Raw genomic sequence first — 20,003 nt, 5'->3', positions numbered from 1 at the left:
TCTCTTCACTCCCCTCCCTAGGCTCAATGGGCTCATGCCCTGGGGGTTCCTGTTTACTGGCTCCACCTGCTGCTATTTCCTGGAATTCTGCTGAGGTGGCCATGCTGCTTCTTGTGTGCCCTGAGAGCTGGGCTCTGCTTGCTTCTCGTTCCTGGATGTGGACTGCCTTGACCACCTGCTTGCTGTGTGCCCTGAGGGCTAGGCTTCATGTGCTCTCTCTGGCAGAGGTCCCCCCAGTTCCCCAAGTTGTGCCCAGTGCTCCCCCAGGGCGGAGGCCAGGAAACTCCCCTGCTGCTGTGAGCCATGGCTCCCAGAGCCCTGAGGCTACTTCCAGGAGGCTGAAGTTCTTTAGCTCTGGTGGGCCGCCCCTTCAACCCCAGGGAACAGAGCCTTTCTGCTCTTTTCCAGGTTACCTTGAGTAGGAGAACTGTCTCTCAAAAATTTAGAGTCCTTTATAAGTTTTATGAGAGAGAGCCTAAGAGAGGATCCTCTGGTCTTCATCTTGGCTCCAACCCCCTATATTTTCTAATCAGACTTAACAATTGTCTACTTTATTCCACAAAAGAGCATAGAGCAGCATGTAAAAGGCTTTTTAACTAGGTGTGCATACCATGTGATTCTGTGACAGGTACAACCATAAAGTCAAGATTATTTTTCATTCCTTCCCATGTTGACCTTAATCAAGATATAAAATTTATTCTTTTGAAAATTCTTGAGGATGTTGTGAAGGATGCCCAGGGCAAAATTAGAATAGACAGTATTTTTCCTCTAAATGCTTAAGATTCTCCAGCTTGTGCAACTTGTAGTGACATTATACTGATTTCCTGTGGAGTACCTCTGTAGAAACGTCTGTGGTCATCCAAGAGATTGATATGTAAACTTACAAAGGAAAACATAGAATAATAATAATAATAATAATAATAATAATACCATCTCAAAACCATACCAACCAGTGGATAATTTAAGATTTAAGTAGACTGCAGCATAGAGATTTTTTTCTCCATCATCAACTGGCAGAAGTGAATGGCACTTAAGAAAGACATCAGCAAGGACCTGCCTGGCAGGAAAAGGAGTGAGCAGAAGGTAACATGGACAGCCCAAATAGTAGTGACTATTCCTAAGTGGTAACCCTGAGAATTAAAGGAAAGCTGTCAGCTTATTAGTGCGGTTGTGGAAATAAGGACAAGAATCATACAGGATAAGGCATATGAGTTATATGTTAATGGAAATGGTTCCTACATTGCAAGATCAAAGATACCGTGTGTGTGTGTATCTCCTAATTCCTTCTTTTCCCTAAAGAAAAAATACCTTTCTGTTTTAGTCATCCTGAGAAATAATTTGTAGCCCTCAATTGTTACTATTTGAGGAAATTCCACCTGCAAAGGAGAACAGACTTCTCTACAACAAGGTTTTTAGCTGAGTTCCCAAGGTTATAAAAACTGTAAATATGTATTCACAGAAACTCGAACTTTGACTTAATGAAAGACAATTTTACCTTCATACTTGTAATAAATCAGGTACTCCAACAATTACAAATAATTAGATTAAGTAAAAATAACTATACCATTTACCAGCTGTTTGATTATTTTTCCCCCTCCCTAGGAATTGATCAAAAGACTTGGAGATTGGATGTTGCATATTTGTTTCTTCACAGGAGTTCCAGATGCTTTTTCTATTAAAAGACCATGACCTTGTAGTGTTCTTTGTTTACTACTTGAGTTTGTTAAATTTCAAGCTAAGACAAAGCAATTAAATATAGTCTCTAGAATAAATCTTATTTTCCACAAAAAGATACATAAAAGAAAAAACAAGACAGTATTCTAGTGTTAAAATGTTACTATTATTAAACAAATACAGAATAGTTTCAGTTACTTAAAGATTATGTTCCACTTTGGGGTATCTAAAAGTGTTACCTTTCCACTACTATTCCAAAACTCATCAAGGTTTTTTTCTTTCAGATAGGAAATCATCTTTAAAAATTAAAAATGTTAGTACTAAATTGAATCATAAACATCTAGTTAATGGCTTATAATTTAATTTATTTGCCTGAGGTCACTTAGGAAGGATCCAGAGAAGGAAGTGTGATTTAAATCTACATCCTCTCCAAATCAAGTGCTTTTTCTACTCTCTCTCTAAATTTGCTGTGGCTTAGATTCAAACCTGGTGTTTCTACTAGGAAGGATGCTGTGCTTTTCAGTGCATAATGAAATGGAATATAATTTAGAAGATCTTGAGACTTGTCAGGTAGGTACCATCTCTATGAAGAATAATGTGATTTTATTGTTTCAATTTAAACTACTACAACTTTGAAAACATGAAGTATCATATAAATATAACTTATAAATCCACATTCCAAAGTAATTTGTCGAAAAATGCCTTATTAGTATTAGCTTTTAAAATTGTTATAGTTCGGGGCAGCTAGGTGGCGCAGGGTAAAGCACCGGCCCTGGAGTCAGGAGTGCCTGGGTTCAGATCTGGTCTCAGACACTTAATAATTACCTAGCTGTGTGGCCTTGGGCAAGCCACTTAACCCCATTTGCCTTGCAAAAACCTAAAAAAAATGGTTATAGTTCACATGTATCCCATGTGGTAAGATAATAAAGTAAAATGTCTCTTAGTGCCTTCTGAATGGCTTATTTTTCAAAATATAAATTTTCATTGCTATATAAACATAGAAGCTGAGAACTCTTGAGTTTATTATATCCTTAGAACCATTTAAGGATCTATCAACTAAGTATTTTTGTTTTGTTTTGTTCTTCAACTATGAGCATAATTCTAAGTTGGTACCAGGGACAGAGCAGTGTTTCAAAAGTAAAGAGACAGTAACTGCCCTCATTAAACTTTTAGTCTCCTAAAAAAAAGCAGTCGTTAACACCACACCTTTATATATAGATTTAAACTATATGGAAATGTATTTCTACTCAAAAACTTTATGAGGTCACTTTTCTAATACTATGTCAAAAATCTTACGCAAAGTTTTTTAAAATCACATAGGTATCCTGGGAACTACATCTTCAGGCTTGGTGTCTTTATGTATATGATGAGATTCATATTTGAACTGTATACATGAATGAATAATCATGATAATTAGAAAGTAAGGCTTGATCCTGAGTGGTCAAGGAAAGTTTTTCTGAGGGAAACTTGAATTCTACCTTGGAGAACATGCAGGTTTTAAATAAGCAAAATGAAAGGGAAAGTGCAATAATGAAGAAGGAATGCAAATGGATATCTGAATCAGGCTGTCAAGAAAACTTCATTTACTGATCCAGTTCTGGGCTCTATGAAAATTGACTCCACAAGACAAGTTTGTGTCAATCCTATATACTGTAGCCATCAAGCCCAAGCAAGGAATCTTTCCACAAACTTGTGTGTTGACTATTTAAACGGAAGGACATCTGAGAAATATCAAGAATGATGAGTTGCCTAGAAAGTATAGCAGTGAATGGTATTTGATAGAATTGATCCACATTATATAGATGGTATTAAAGAAGAAAAATTAAGACTGCTATAGTTAACTAGTTGATCTGAGAAAAAACAATGTCAAGATGTTATGGGAATAATTGGAGGCTGTTAATATAGTTTTAAGTATGAGAGTACTCGTTTTAGGGTAGCAGTTGGAACTCAGAGTAAAGGATAAATCCAGGATAAATTGGAAAGAAGCTAGACTTGGTTCCAGAATGGACCTAATAACTTCTTCCAATGTCTAATGTATTGCTTTTTCACTAGTCTCTCAGTTTAACTGGGTTATAGATTCCTATTTTAGAAATCTATCAAGTTCCCTTTTGGAAAGGTCTGTTAAGAGGGATGATGGAATAGGTGCATATCAAATTGAAATATTAATTTCAGTTTATTTGGAATTAAAATTATGGGGTGACTAAGTTTCGCAGTGGATAGAGCACCGGCCCTGGAATTAGGAGTACCTGAGTTCAAATCCGCCCTCAGACACTTAATAATTGCCTTGCAAAAAAAAAAAAATTAAATCCTGGATTTTTCTTTGGTAAAATGGAAAGGTAGAAATACTTGAGATACTGGATATTATTAGAACCAGATAAAATGAATCCAGACAAAATTACTTTTAAACCTGTATCACAGCCAAGTGGACCATACACTGCCCTACATGGACACAATGCAAGTACTGAAGGATTCCTAAGAATGTCAATGGATTGATTGGAGGTAGAGATCTAATACAGTAAAAAATTCCTGGGGCAAAAGTGGTAGAGATAATAGTTGGACAATATGGAAATTATTTTTTTCCTTGCTATTTTTAATGCTAGTAGTTCCTGGCAAGATGGAGTATGTTAGGTTCCTTCCCCCGCCCCTTTCTTAACTGACCCTGCAAAGGTGTCAGAAGTATAGGAACATTACTGGAAATCAAAAAGATAAAAGTATGTCTTGGTAGGAAAAAAAACAATTGAAAAGAATAGATCTATAATAATTTCAGAACAAGAAGTAACCTTAGGAGTGGTGTAACTCACACGTTCACCCAAAGTAGCAGAATTGGGCTTTAGCTGCCTTTACTACACTGTCAGACCCAGTAATATCAAAGATTAATTTGATAAATTTATAGAAAATAGAAATTGAATTCATATTTCAGAAATATAGTTGGAGAAATTTGTTAGCAATATAGAAAAGCTTGGGGTCTCACTTTTCATTACAATATATTAAATATCAGTGACCTGATAATACTTAAAATTATTTTTTAAGATTATAGAGGAAAATATAATTATGAAAAGGAAGACAATCTACAGTTAATATGGGGAATAAGGTAAATTCCAAATTGGGAATTCATAACAAATTTCTGAAAAATAACAGCTAGTGTAACAACATTAAAAAGGACCAGTAAAATAGCCAAGGACAAAATCCTGTTACTAAAGCAACTTTTTATAAAAGAGTATAAATTTTGGACAATGTGCAAAAGGGAATAAATAAATCTTTTTTTTTTTAAGGTTTTTGCAAGGCAATGGGGTTAAAGTGGCTTGCCCAAGGACACACAACTAGGTAATTAAGTGTCTGAGGCTGGATTTGAACTCAGGTACTCCTAACTCCAGGGCCGGTGCTCTATTCACTGCGCCACCTAGTCGCCCCCATAAGTCATTTTTTAAAAATGTTCAACCTCACAAAATGTTCAGTTATATCCAACTCATGATCCCATTTGGGATTATGTTAGTAAAGATAATGGAGTGATTTTCTGTTTCCTTCCAACTCATTTTACAGATGACACTGAAGCAAACTGGGCTAAATGACTTTCCCAGGCTCACACAGTGTCTCGGTCAGATGTCTTTCTGAATCACTTCACCACCTAGCTGCCCACACAAAATGAGAATAAATTTAAATGATAAGATAATTTTTAACATTTAAAAAATATTTTGACTTCCAAATTCTCCATTCTACTCCCTAACATAGTATATAGTTTCATATAGATGATACATGTACAGTTGTGTTATGAAAGGAAACATTTTTAAAAAGCATTAAAAATAAAGCAAAAAATGGAATGCCTCGGTCTGAATTCCTACTCTCTTCTTTTTCAGGAGGTAAATAGCTTTTTCTTTGGAATTCTTAGATCTTTGCTGAAAATTAACAGTCGCTGTTGAATATCACAATATTACTGTTAGTGTCTACAGTGTTCTGTGGTTCTGTTCACTTCATTTTGCCTCAGTTCATGCAAGTTGAGGTTTTTATGAAGCATCCTGCTCATCATTTCTTATACTACAATGATATTCTATCATAATTGTACATCATAATTTGTTCAACCATTCCCAATTAATAGGCAACCTCTTGGTTTCCAATTTTTTACCACCACAAAAAAAAAAGCTATAGCAAAAGTACTGCTCTTCAGGTAGATCAATAAGAATTTTTTTTAATTGCCCATTTTTTGTCAGATACTGTAAAGCTCTGGGGATACAAAGAAATGTAAAGGAATTTAAGGGACAGCCAAAAAAGTGCTGAGTGGAGAGGTGGAGTGCCTTGTTTGAGGAACAAAAGACCAATGGCACTAGATTAGAAGAATGTAAGAAGTGTAAGATGGTAGAAAATTGAAAAACGTTGGGGATAGGTTTTGAAGGGCCTTTTTTTGACAGAAGATTTTATATTTCATTCTATAGGTGATAGGGTGCCATTGGAGTTGGGTTGGTAGGGATTGGGGAACATGGCCAAATCTGCTCTTTAGGAAAATCACTGGTGACTGGGAGAGGTTTGTGGCAGGAAGACCCACTAGAAGGCTATTTCAGTTATTCAGATATGAAAAGATGAGTATTTTTGCCTCGGTGGTAACTAAGGAGAGAACTGGAAAGATTGGTATTCAGAGGAAATCAATAAAGGCTTGCTACAGATTGGATGGGGGAGGGGAATTGCTTCAAATTGAGGGTCTGGGAGGGTGGTACAGTAATAGGGTAATTTGGAAGGAAGGGTTGGGGGGGGAAGTTCAGACATGTTGAATTTAAACTGGATAGTTAAAACTCCAGTGTAAACTAGAGAAATCAGTCATTTAGAGATGGGAGATCAGTAGAAAGCTTAGCACTGAGTAAATTTGTAGAATCAGCAGCATAAAGATAATTGAACTGTACCTTCTCTACAACTTGTAGTTTAAAGAGAATTTATGGGGTTCTGAGACTCCATCACAGCTAATTTTTTAAGACACATTATTTACCACCCAACTACATTTATTTTGGTTTTCTTTGACTTAACTACAATGCTTTTGGGGAAGTTTCATTTTTCAAGATCCAATCAACTTTAGTATTCACAATTCATGAAACTCTTGCTCCTCTGGACAGTGAAGTCTCATACTGTATTTTATTCTGATTGTAAGCTCTTTGACAACTGGGATTGTTTTTTATCTTTATCATTGTGCCTACTTTTTAGGAGGTGATTTATTTGTTGACTATTGACCCAGGTCTTTCTGACTGATTTTGATGGATTCCAAGTCAGTCCACTAGCTCATCTGATTCTCTATTGAACTAAAGTAATGCCAAATTTACAAAGAATCCATACATTCAAATTACTGTTCCAAATATGGGAGTACTGCTGTTCAGTGCCTCACTCCTATCCATGGGAGCCGTTGTGCAAAAGAACTTGGAGTGTGTGTATGTGTCTGTGTGCGTGTATAAGATCAAGAGAGAAGCAAATCTGTGGTCTTGGAATTGGAGAAATAAAAGCAGAGGGAAATAAGAACAATTAAAGTGTGTACTAGGAGATTCCCAGTCTGAGGGAACCTGATGTTTCTCATACCTGATAACCCCAACCCACCCAAAATCCAGAATTATACTAGGAAGGAATTTTTTTAGGAATGTAGCCAGCTCAGGGGTGGCTAGGTGGCATAGTGGATAAAGCACCAGCCTTGGACTCAGGAGTACCTGGGTTCAAATCCAGCCTCAAACACTTAATAATTACCTAGCTGTGTGGCCTTGGGCAAGCCACTTAACCCCATCTGCCTTGCAAAAATGTAGCTAGCTCAAGGAAGATTAAATATTGTCAGTCATTCAGACTGATACTTCTTTTCTACCTACCTGAGATAAACTGAAGGAATGAAGGATTGTGTAGAAGGAGCATCATTTTGCAGCCCTGAGATACAGAGCAGGATTGAGTACAGTTCCTCTGTTGAGAGATGTAAGGGAGAGAGGGAGCAGGAGCACTTGGGAGGGACTGAGGTTGTTTAAAAAGGTAAAAATAAGGGCCAGCTCTAATGCCCATGAAATAGAATAAATTGTTTTCTTCTTTTCCATTGCATTGTACTAATGCATTTCTCAGAATTCAAGATAATTAGTTTATAGTTTAGCTGTATTAATAACAGATTTTTAACATTGCTTTGGGAAAACATTTTCTATTTCGAGGATATTCAGAAGATTTTGAAATAATTGATAAAATTGAAAATAATTTAAAGACTGGTGACTACCTGTTTTCAAATAAAGAGAAATATTAAGTTTAAAATTGCTTTTAGCTACTCAGTTGTTAGGATAAAGATTTGAAGATGAAAAGTGAAGAATTCTTAAGTCTTAAAATCAAACATACTTGAGTGCAGGGGCAACATGGAATGGTTCTAGTCAGGAGATTGTAGGTTTGAATCTGTTCTTTTTGCTAGCTCTATGACCCTGAACCTTACTGAGTCAGCTCCCAAGACCTTATCTGTTGAGATAAGAGGACTTGAATTGTGAGAGTTGTGAGAATCAGATAAGATAATATATGTTTGTAGGAGAGTTGCCTGACTTTATCATAGTAGGATGATTCTATTCTGGGTGTTAATGCATTCACTTAAGTATAAGGGTCCCATTCAAAAGAAGTGCCATGATAAAGAATAATGACACAACTATAATGTAAGATAGAAAGGATAGATATTAAAGTTATAGGAAAGAATCAATACATCCTAGTAGGCTGAGATTTTAACTTTTTTTTGAAAAAATAGATTGTGCTAATTTTACTAATTTCTTCTAGTTTTGATTAAATAATATTTTTTTTTGCAAGGCAAATGGGGTTAAGTGACTTGCCCAAGGCAACATAGCTAAGTAATAACTGTGAGGTGGGATTTGAACTCAGGTACTCCTGACTCCTGGGCAGGTGCTCTATCCACTGTGCCACCTAGCTGTCCCTTGATTAAATAATTTAATTTCAATCTGCATTGATAACTTATTTCTCTCTTCTCATTCTTGGCTTCAATTAAACTTTATATAACAGATCAGAAGAAAGAACAGTTTTAAATTGGATACTGATTTAAGTAAAATTGGGTTTCTCAATTATTGTCAAGAGTTTTAAAACTTCTAAGACTTTTTCTCTCCCTTTCTTTCTTATTAAGGATTCTGGACTTTGTTTGCTATATCCTTAGCAGCAGGATTCTCATGTTGCAGTTTTTCTTGGACAGTGACTTATTTTGATTCTTTTGAACCTGGAATGTTCCCTCCTACTCCTCTTTCACCAGCAAAGTTCAAGTAAGTATTTTTGTCTTTAGATGTTTTCTGATCATGAAAGAAATTAAATAGGAGTAAATTATTTTGTGAAGTGATTCATAGGTACAAATTGTCTTTCCATAAAACAAATATGAAGCGAATTTTTAGTTCCTGTGCTCTAGTTTTACATTTAAAAAATGAAAATGATTAAAATATAGGCTCAGTGTTTAGCTAACTCTTTGATTCTTCTGTATGACTTAGCAGGTTATCTTTATAACAAAGCCAAAGAATTGGCTAGAGACAACGTCTGTGCTAGTCATTTTTATACACACACACACATATCCGTAATTATTGCTAGGGATCTGGAGCTTTGAGGTTCTTTTCTGATTCATTAGTTCTTTTAAAGTTATGTTAAAGATTCATATTTGGATTTTTGCAATTATTCAAGTATTATGTAAGAAATTTAATCCTGTATTATATGTCCATCACTATTCAAGATGCTATTCTTGTTGAAGGACTATTAAATTTTTGTGGGTGGCTTTGATTTGAGATACAAAGGACTCAAATGTTACCCCTGGCGACTTTCAAATCAAGATATTCTTTCCTGAAGTAGCCTGAAACCTTGTTTTGCAAATTTGAAAGTATGGGTAGCTGATTTTATTGCTTGTGATATAATTACTGTTTAAAGTATTTGCATAAATATATATGAGTAATATAATATATATCATTTTAGCAATATATAATAAATTATGTAACATGTAATATATTTAAATAATATAGTATAAATAATAATATAAAAATATATAAATGATGATAATATCACCTATCTCCCAGAGTTGTTGTGGTGATCAAATGAGATATTTTAAAGAGCTTAGCATAGTGCTTGATACTTATTAGATACTTAATAAATGCTTGTTCCCTTTCTTTCCCCTATGTCTTTTCTCCTTTTACTTAAAAAAAACTCAACAACTTATTTTTATATGCATTTATAACTTGTTCCACCTTCATCCCTTCTCTCTAAACCCTCCCTCAAGGAAACATAATACCTGTATCATAAATATTGCATGGTCCTGCAAAACAATTTTCCTATATTGACCATGACTATTCATGGTTCTCCATTTTGTTCATAACTTCTATGGCAGGAAGTGAGTAGCATGTTTTCTTTTTATTCTTCTTTTTATTCTTCTGGTCTTTTGGTTTATCATTAAATTCATTGAGTTCTAAAGTCTTTCAAAAATTTTTTTCTCAATAATGATGCTGTTGTATAAACTGCTCTCCAAATTCTCACTTTGATCTGTTTGAATTTATAATTTTTTCCATATTCCTCTGAAAGCTGTTCGTTTTTTTTTATGTTACAATAATGTTCCATTAATTCTGTTTACCATAATGTCTTTAGTTATTTCCTAATAGCTTTCTTTCCTTTGCCAGATTCCTGAGAAAAACTGTCTAGATGTGTTGCTTCTTCTTCCTTTCCTCTTTTCAACTTTTTACAATCTGGGTTCTGACTTCATCTCTCAATTGAAACTGCTTTTTTCCAAGGTTTCCAGGGATCTCTCAACTGCTACATGTAATGGTTTTTTTCTCAGTCCTCATTCTTTTTGACTCTCTAATACATTTGACACTGTTGACCATCCTATCCTTCTAAATTTGTTTCTTCTCTGGTTTTTACAGAAAATGTCCTATTTTCTTCCCCTCATATCACCACTGTTCTATTGAAAATTTTAAATTGGACATCTCAGACTTAACATAACCAAAAAGAGAATTTATTTTTTCCTTCTAAATCTACCTGTCTTCCAAATTTTCTAATTTATATTGAAAGTACTGCCATTCTTCCAGTTTGCCAGATGTGTAACTTTAGTGTTATCTTAATTCTTTATTCTCTCTAACCCTAAATATCCAACTATTGCTAAATCTTGTTATTCTGTCCACATAACAGCCTCAAATCCATTCTCATTTCTGCTGCCATAGCAACCCATTCTTCCCATTGGTGAGTTCAAAGACTTCCATTTGGAGATTTCTATAGGTTTATTCCCCTCTTCATGAGCTTCTGACTCTGGATTCACCACTATAACTCGGCTGCCTTTTCACCCTGGAATAACTTCCCACCATACCAACCTTTTCTCCCATTGGTGAGATCCTTCTCTCACTTTCCATTTTGGGGATATGTCCAGGGCATCCGTGCTTCATTTTTTTTTTCTGACTATGCAGACTTTGCCATTATGCCCTTTTGTTGGTGCCTCTCTCCTCAATCGAAACCCCTTTTTAGGGTCTTCTTTATGTTTTGTCTTCCTCTATTAGAATGTGTGCTCTTGTAAGGCAGGGATTGTCTGTCTTTTTTGTTTTGTCTTGTTTTATATCCTCAGAATTTAATACAATGCCTGGTATATAATAAGTCTTTAATAAAGATATATTGCCCAAATCCGATGATGATGTTTGTCCTTCATTCTTTTTTTTTTTTTTTTTTTGCAAGGCAATGGGGTTAAGTGGCTTGCCCAGGGCCACACAGCTAGGTAATTATTAAATGTCTGAGACCAGGTTTGAACTCAGGAACCTCCTGACTTCAGGGTCAGTGCTCAATCCACTGCACCACCTAGCTGCCCCATTGTCCTTCATTCGTTTTTTTTTTTTTTTTAGGGTTTGTTTTTTTTTGGCAAGGCAAATGGGGTTAAGTGGCTTGCCCAAGGCCACACAGCTAGGTAATTATGAAGTGTCTAAGACCGGATTTGAACCCAGGTACTCCTTACTCCAGGGCTGGTGCTTTATTCACTGTGCCACCTAGCTGCCCTGTCCTTTATTCTTAAAGAAGACAATGACATCAGAGAGGTGATGCCATGACAAGCACATGAATTGGATTTGAATGAGGGGATGCTTTGCTAAGTCCCAGCCTCACTTTCCAAAGTCATCTGGGTCCAGTGGCTAGATATAAACCAGAATGACTGGAGATGACCCTTGGATGCAAGGCATTCAGGGTGAAGTGGCTTGCTCAAGGTCTCACAGCTAATGAGTGGCAAATATCTTGAGGCTGGATTAGATTTCCCATTCTCTACACTCCAAGGCCAATGCTTTATATCACTTAGTTGCCCCTGCCCAAATCTACTTGCATCAGCACCAACTAAGGTTGAGACTGTTAAGACATCTCCCTTAAACTCTGCTTCAAGTCTCTCCCCACTCTAAGCCATCCTCCATACAGGCATCAAGGTGTTTCTCTTAATAAGGATGGGTCTGAGGGGCGGCTAGGTGGCGCAGTGGATAGAGCACCAGCCCTGGAGTCAGGAGAACCTGACTTCAAATCCAACCTCAGACACTTAATAATTCCCTAACTGTGTGGCCTTGGGCAAGCCACTTAACCCCATTGCCTTGCAAAAAAAACCCAACAAAAACAACCTTAAAAAAAATAAGGATGGGTTTGACCATGTCATTCCTCTACACTATTGACTCCTTATTGTCTCTAGAATGAAATATAAACTCCTCAGTTTGATTTTTAAAGACTTCAAAATCAGTTCTCAAACTATATCTTCAGCTTCATTGTATATCTTTCCTTTTCTTTACTTTTATAATGCAGATAAATTGACCTTCTCTGTGTTCCTCACATAAGCTAACTCCATCTCTCATCTCTGGGTCTCACACTTGGAATGCTCTTCTTTCTTAACTAGGGCTCATAGAAGTTCTATCATCCTTTGAGATGAAATTCAGATCCTATTATGTGCATGAAGTCTTTTCTGTCCCTTCCATCTGTATTTATCTACCATGTACTTATTTTGTATTCATTCTCTTTGTATTCATGCACATATGTATACACACACATAAACACACAATCTCTTTTCTCCAGTGGAGGATGTAAATTCCTTGAGAATAGAAATTATTTCATTCTTTATTTTTTTATACCTAACACCCAACATAGTTGGCACATAGTACTATAAAAATATTTGTTGATTGGTTTATGTATAAATTCTTGTTGATTTTACTAATGAAGAAAAATGTTGACAATGTTACAGTGTAGTAACTATAAAGGCTACAGAGTCAGACATAGTAGTATGGTAAAGTGGAAAGAGTGGAGGAAAGAGTGTAGTCAGGAGAGATCTGGGTTTCAGTCTAGGTCTGAAGTTTATTAAAAGTGTAACCCATGACAAGTCATTTAGTGTCTTAGGACTTCAGTTTTCACTTCAATAAGATGAGTTCTTTTAACCTTAAAATTCTATGTGATATTGAAGATAATTGAAAAATAATGAAGATATGTTTAGTGTTCCATTATGGGTAAATAATTTCTTCTTCTGCCAAAAACATGTGATTTATTTGACTTAAAATTTATGAAACTTTTTTTTGCTTACTTTACAATGTAATTTGTATATTGTTTGAGAGTTTGGTTCAATCCCCAACAAATACCAAACAAAGTCATATGTAAAAATGAACAAGACAAATGTAGCCTCTTTTTTCACATCCTAGGCAGAGCCAATATGAGGTTTAATATATATGAATTCTAAAGTAGATGATTTAATATTAATCTTAGATCTATTCTTTTGTAAATTATAATCAAATGATAATTGTTAATATTGAAGCATGACAATGAAATTTTTGATTCCTATGGGGAACTGGTATTTGGAGTTTGTCAAGTTTTCTCATTAGTCTAAATTTAAAGACTTCAAAATCAGCTCTCAACCTATCTCACCAGCTTCACTGTGTATCTTTATTAAGTGATTTAGTAATTTTAGGGATCTCTCCCCTTTTTGGTAAAAAAGTAGTATTTTTACAGTTCAGTTTTTCATTGAATTCAAGGAGAACAGTAGTGACAAATTCTTCTAGGACTAAGCCTCAAGTGTGATAATAATAGTTACTATTACTAGTAACAGAGTGACTAGTTACTTTCTTACAATCTCTCACCTTTTTTTAGTTTTATATTCCTAGTATTATACTATTTTTTTTGTTTCTTAAATTGAAGTTTCACTCTTGTTAATGTGATACCATCTATTCAACCTGTTCACCTTCGGTATTATCTTCAACATTTTTTTTGCAAGCTTCTGGCTACTTTGGCTATTAGTCTTTCTGGTAGTCACTGGTTTCCAATAATTCTTGTGCTCTGATTTAATGCTTATCCCTTTCATCTTTACATGTCTTTTTTATACCTTAACTGATCAGAGACATTGGTAGACCCATTGGTTTCTTTAGATGTCTTCCCTCTTCATTAGAATTATCTGGCACTGTGTTAACTTTTCAACATCTTTCATCTATCTTGAACTAATATACTTTAAATTTTAAAATTTATATTATTGAAATGGAATTTATCTCAAGAAGGGTGGAAATATTTTCAGGTGAACAAACCATTGTTTGTTGCATAGAAGCTACTTTCAAGCAAACCTTACCCAATACTGAATATCTTTGGGAGCCCCAGTATTACCTCAGTATTGTTTAAGGCCATGTCCAGAAGGCTTAGGAGATTTCTCTTCTTCTATGAATCATCTGAGACATCTATTCTAAACTCAGGCCAAGCCCCAAAATGTAATGTACAGAGTTATTGAGCTAAAAAGTTCTAAAAAGCTTGAATAGAATTAAATAATTTCATAAAACCATTTTTCTTCTGCATATTTACCTTTTGCTAATCTGTAAAAGCTACTTCTCTCTGATGTGAGTCTTTAGTATTCTAAAGCTGAAACATTATTCAAACTATTCACTTTCCCTAAATAAAAGAAAATTGTCTTTGTAGCCCCTACAAAAATCTGTTCTGTGTTTCTTTATATTGCCACTAGAGGGAGATGTTTAATGAATTTTCTTTTTTCTTTTTACCTTTCCTAACCTGACTTCAGCAAGGAAAGTGAGACTTTTTCGTAATTTCCTTTCTTTGTGCAACTTTAGGCACTTAGAAGAGACTTGGCTTGTTCAAAGTGTTGAAAAAAGAGAATATCAGACACATTTCCCAATTCTATGCTAATACAACCAAATAAGTCTTATTTTTTCCCCATCTCAAAAAATCCATTTTATTGCCTTCATCAACAGTATTAATTATCTGGGGAGTAAGGATAAAATTTACCTGATGACATATTTTCCCTAATGGGTGAGATGAGAGAGAACTGCTCAACCTTTTGACCAAAATCAGATATTAGGTTTTCACTTGGGATTTATGATGAATCTAGTAAAAACAAATTATGTAAGACAATAATCTAAAGAGACCTGTTTAAGATATATTCTGTAACTACTCCAGGTGCTTCAGCAAGCACAGATGTCATCATTTTGACATAGGGCATTAATCTTCCTTAATTCCAGAGATATTTCTTTGATAATTTTGTTTGTTTGTTTTTGCAAAGCAGTGGGGTTTAAGTGATTTGCCCAAGGTCACACAGCTAGGTAATTATTAAGTCGGATTTAAACTTGGGTCCTCTTGACTCCAGGGCCATGTTGTATTCACTGCACCACCTAGCTGCCCTTCTTTAATATTTTTAAAGCTCTTACCTTTTCTTTTCTTGTGTTTTCTTTAAGGCCAATTTGCAAAATGCTCCTGAACTTAAATATAGTACCCACATTTCCTCATATTAAATGAAAAGAAACAATATATATTGTTAAGCACTACTGTAGTTGAGTTTACTTTTTTACTTTGCCATCTTCTTATATAATAATGAATTAATAACAACATAATACTTCAGTTAAGCAAATATGTATTAACCATCTGTTTTATCCTAGACCATGGGAGTACAAAGGATGCTGTGATAGTCCCACATAGTTCAGAGTAAAGGAAAATAAGCTAGAAAAAAAGAAGAAAAGATAGGAGCCAGAGTACAAAGGACTTTAAAAGCCAAACAGAACAAAATGGAGGGAAGAGAATGTCAAAATATATCCCTCCAAGTATGATCATCTAGAAAATAGCCATTGTGAAAGAAAAATTCACAGAAAAGAACTAGTAATAATATCCATAACTTTGAAGATCTACAAAAACATACTCAAATGTTGAGGCAACAGACAATAGGAGCCAGAAATTCTACTATAAGGAGGCAAATTTAACTTTCTATGTATTGCTGAAATTTGGTGGAATGAAGCCTACGACTGGGTCACAGCTCTTGAGTTGGATAAATGGAGGTAATTAAGAATGAAGGTATAAACAAGTGAAGAAATATCTAGGAACTAGAGTGAAAAAATAGGACAGAAGCAGCTAGGTGATGCAGTGGATAGAGCACCGGCCCTGGAGTCAGGAAGACCTGAGTGCAAATGTGACTTCAGATACTTAATAATTACCTTAACTGTGTGACCTTGGGCAAGCCACTTAACCCCATTGCCTTACCAAAAAAAAAAAGAAAGAAAAAATAGGACAGCTTATGGGTAAAAGACAAAGGAGAAAGAAACAAAGGTGATTTTTATATTTGCAACATTCTACAGAATATTTGTCCAAAAAAAGGAAATAGATGAGGAGTTTGGTAAAGAATTCACTAGTTTGGCACAAAGGCATGCTGAGGTAATGATGATTTTGTTATCCAAATATCTGCTGGAGTGCTCTCTCTGCCAAAAACAGAGCCATCAATAATTTCTTATCACACTTTAGTGATTTCATGCTAGAATCTAAAGAAGGGGAAATCCATCAAATATATGATTCTCACTAATAGGGAGGAACTATTGGAACTTTGGAGGTAAGGCCCACTCTACCCTAGAGTTTGTGATAGCGAAATAGAGGAAATTTGATCATAATCTAAAATACATTCTAGATTTTTAGGAAAACATTTCAAAAGGTTTAAAGATAGGTAGAATCCCATGGAGCAAAAGACTACAGAAATCAGTTTAGAAAGAGAGGAGTTGATCAAGCATGAAATTCCAAAGAGATGAAGGGAAATATTCCAATGAGAAAGAAAAAGGGGATTTTTCTGAAGAGATCAATGGGGATATGTAAGTCACCAACAAACTTAGTTTTAAAAAGAAATGTATACAAGATAAAAATAATGCCCGATTACAGAAAATAAATGCATAGTCCTATAATGTATAGTATAAATTGTATAGTCCTGTAAAAATAGGGTCAGGAATATGAAAACTGATTTCTGAGTCATGTGATCAAGTAGGAGAACTATGCATTTTATCAGATCTCCACTGTTGACAAAAAATGAGCTGCCTTCTGGGAAAGGGAGCTTAAATTTCTTTGGGTTCATTCTAAATGAAAAACTCATGGACTGATCCCAGAAGTAAGAAAGCCCTAGACTTTAATTCATAAACCTGCAAAGTTGACATATATTACAGAAAGTACACAGGTGACTACAAACAGCTCACAGATTAACCTCTTTGGAGAGAAAGCAAGATTGGGAGCTATTTTAAATAGCTATGGGAAAGCCCTGATAGCTATGCCTAGAGATAACTTAAAGATCATAGTTTCCCCTGAAGAACATCCAAGATAAAATACATGAACAACCCAATGCAGGAAATAATAGACGAGAGCTTCTGAACACAGAAAATGAAAAGACCAATTGAAAGAATTCATAGATTGCATCCAGGAAAAAAAGCTTAAGGCTGCAAACTCCAAGACATATAGTGGTTAAATTTTAAAATTCAGTTCAGACACAAGTTCAGTAAATGATTGAATGATTGCATTCCAAATGCAAAGGAAATTCAAATTACACAAGACTTCTGTACCCCATAGATAATGCAGGGGAGAAAGGAATGTGTTCTGAAGAAGAGTGAATCATAAGATGTAACCTAGTGTGACATACCTACCCTGCAAACTTGAGCATAACCATAAATGAAAAAACATGGATGTTCAATAATGGAGAAGTATTTGAAACATTCTTAGCGAGAAAACCAGACTTGAAGAGATATTTTTGTCTTAAACAGCCCAAAGAAAAGAAAAGTACAAGGGGGTAAACAATTATATCAACCAAAGACTACAACAGCAACAGAATAATAGCAGAAAGATGAAAATTCTTTCTAAATGCATTCAAGGGGAAAGGGGTAAAGGCAGAAATTCATTAGAGGTTACAGTAAAGAGATGGGCTTAAGTCATTATGGACTGAACCTGGCAAGATTTTATCTACAGGTAAATGGTTGGAGTTTTAGCAAGACTACATTACAAAATGGGATAGTATATGGGGGCGGGGAGGAAAAGCAAAAGTATAGAAGGGAGTGTGTCATATGCTGTATCAAGGGTTAGTAAAGAGGTGAAGATGACTTGTGTAATGTCTCAGGAAAAGAAAAATCTGTAGGGGGTGCATCAGGACAGAGGAAGTCTTGATAAAATGGGGGGGACAAGACAGCTTATTTTGGTGGTAGGTGATAGTTTCATTGAAAAATGCTCCTATTAGTGAAGGGAGATGTTTTGTAATGGGATATAGAAACCTTGTTTTAGGTGAGGTCTGGGGGATTTGGTACTTTAAAAAGACTACTTACTCTTCTTTGAGTAAGGGAGGATTGGAACTCCTGGGTTCTACTGGCAGTTGGGAGAATTGGAAGGACATGGATATATGGTGGAGATTTTTTGAGGCAAATTGAGAAAAAAAAAGATAACCTAAAGGGAGAGGATAGATAACTGGTGGGCTACATAATGTGTTGAAGAAGAGATCCTACCATGGAGCAGTGGTTTCTCTCTTATCTGAAAGATTGGCATTGTCTGGGATTGAGGCACAATGAAAAAAGGGACACCTTAGGGCAAACTCTATAAGATAGTGGAAAAAAATTTCACAGAGAGTAAAACCAAGAATGAATACCTCAGAAGTTTTGAAAATAGAGACTAGATAAACTATAAGGCTCATGAACCAGAGAAAAAAGTCTAAGAGTAGACAGGAAGGATGGATAATGAAGAGACTGAGAGAAATTCTACTAAGCAAAGTCCCAAAGAAAAGAGGTAACATGGGTGGGGAGGAGGGGAAGATAGGGATTAGGGATGAGAGGGGAGAAAGCCAGTAATTGAGAATAGGTCCACAACAAAAGAATTTATGCCAAAGTAACTAAAGAAACCTAGTTCAGTGTTTACAGTAGAAGAGGAGAAAAATCATAATTTGAAAAAAGCCAATATCTGAGAGAAATGGAGAAAAATTAAATTAGCTCTTATAACTTTATATGTTAATGGATTACAGGGCAGCTAGGTGATGAAGTGGATAGAGCACCCAAGGGAGTTCTAATTCAACCTCAGACACTTGATACAACTAGCTCTATGACCTTGGGCAAGTCATTTTAACCCCGTTGCTTTCCAAAAACAAAACCAAAAAAAGTGAATGAATTAAACAGCAATAAAATGAAAAAAGAATGGCAAATTGAATAAGAATCAAAACCCTACAATCTATTGCTTCAAGAAATACATTTGAAAAAAATCAATAAATACCTAAAAGAAAACCAAGGGGGATATGAAAAAATTTACGATGCATCAAATGAATCCAAAGATCAGCATACTGTCTGACAAAAAATGCTAAAGTTCAAAATGAGCTGAGGTTGATTAGGGAGCTCAGGGCAGCCAAAAAACTGGTTAGGTTTTGGGTTTTTTGTTTTTTTGCTTCATTGGGAGAAAAAGGATCAAAGAACAATAGGATGGGGTGGATAGTTCTTGTTATTCAGTTCTTTGAATGGCAAAGATACTAGAATGGTTTGTCATTTCCTTCTTGAGCAGGGTTAAGTGACTTGCCCAGGGTGACATAGCTATGTATTAGACCAAATTTGAACTCGGGAAGATGAATCTTCCTGACTTCAGATCCAGGACCTTATTTACTGTACCACTTAACTACTATAACTACTAGAAACAGTTGTTTCTCTTTCCTTTGCAAAGAAGAATGAAAATTACACTGGAATTGATAGAACAGAAGTTTATGAAAAGAATTGATACCCAAGATAAGTAAGGAGATAGTAAGAGAACACTTGAGCTGCCCTTAGGTCCTGAAAGAACCAGCTGGATCTCATGGGTTTTTTTGTTGTTGTTTTTTTTTTTTTGCTGAGTGATATTTGTAGTGGAAAAAGATGAAATACCATAAGACTGCACAAGAAAAGTTTTTGGATTTTTAAGAAAAGAATAGGGACTGTAAATCATAGGTCACTTTGATTCCTCAGAAAATTCTAGAATTGCTCACTAAAGAGAACTTGACAAACATTTAACTAGAGAAGAAGCACTTAGGGGGGAAAAGCAGCATCACTTTACTCTTGACATATTGGTCAAACTAATCTCTTTTTTTGATCAAGTTACTAAAT

The 20,003-nt window shown here is 35.3% G+C and overlaps 1 protein-coding gene across 1 annotated transcript in view; it reads left to right on the top strand.

Moving 5' to 3' along the window:
* ARL6IP6 (ARF like GTPase 6 interacting protein 6) overlaps positions 1 to 20,003 on the top strand; it is a 63,468-nt gene that overhangs the window by 7,316 nt on the left and 36,149 nt on the right. Inside the window, exon 3 of the mRNA XM_074215970.1 lies at positions 8,783 to 8,915. Within this exon, the coding sequence (XP_074072071.1) occupies positions 8,783 to 8,915 (133 nt within the window). The remainder of the gene's footprint in view (positions 1 to 8,782; positions 8,916 to 20,003) is intronic.

Source organism: Macrotis lagotis, chromosome 1 (genome assembly GCF_037893015.1).
Source record: "Macrotis lagotis isolate mMagLag1 chromosome 1, bilby.v1.9.chrom.fasta, whole genome shotgun sequence".
Classification (NCBI taxonomy): domain Eukaryota; kingdom Metazoa; phylum Chordata; class Mammalia; order Peramelemorphia; family Peramelidae; genus Macrotis; species Macrotis lagotis.
This window is presented reverse-complemented; position numbering and strand designations above follow the sequence as displayed.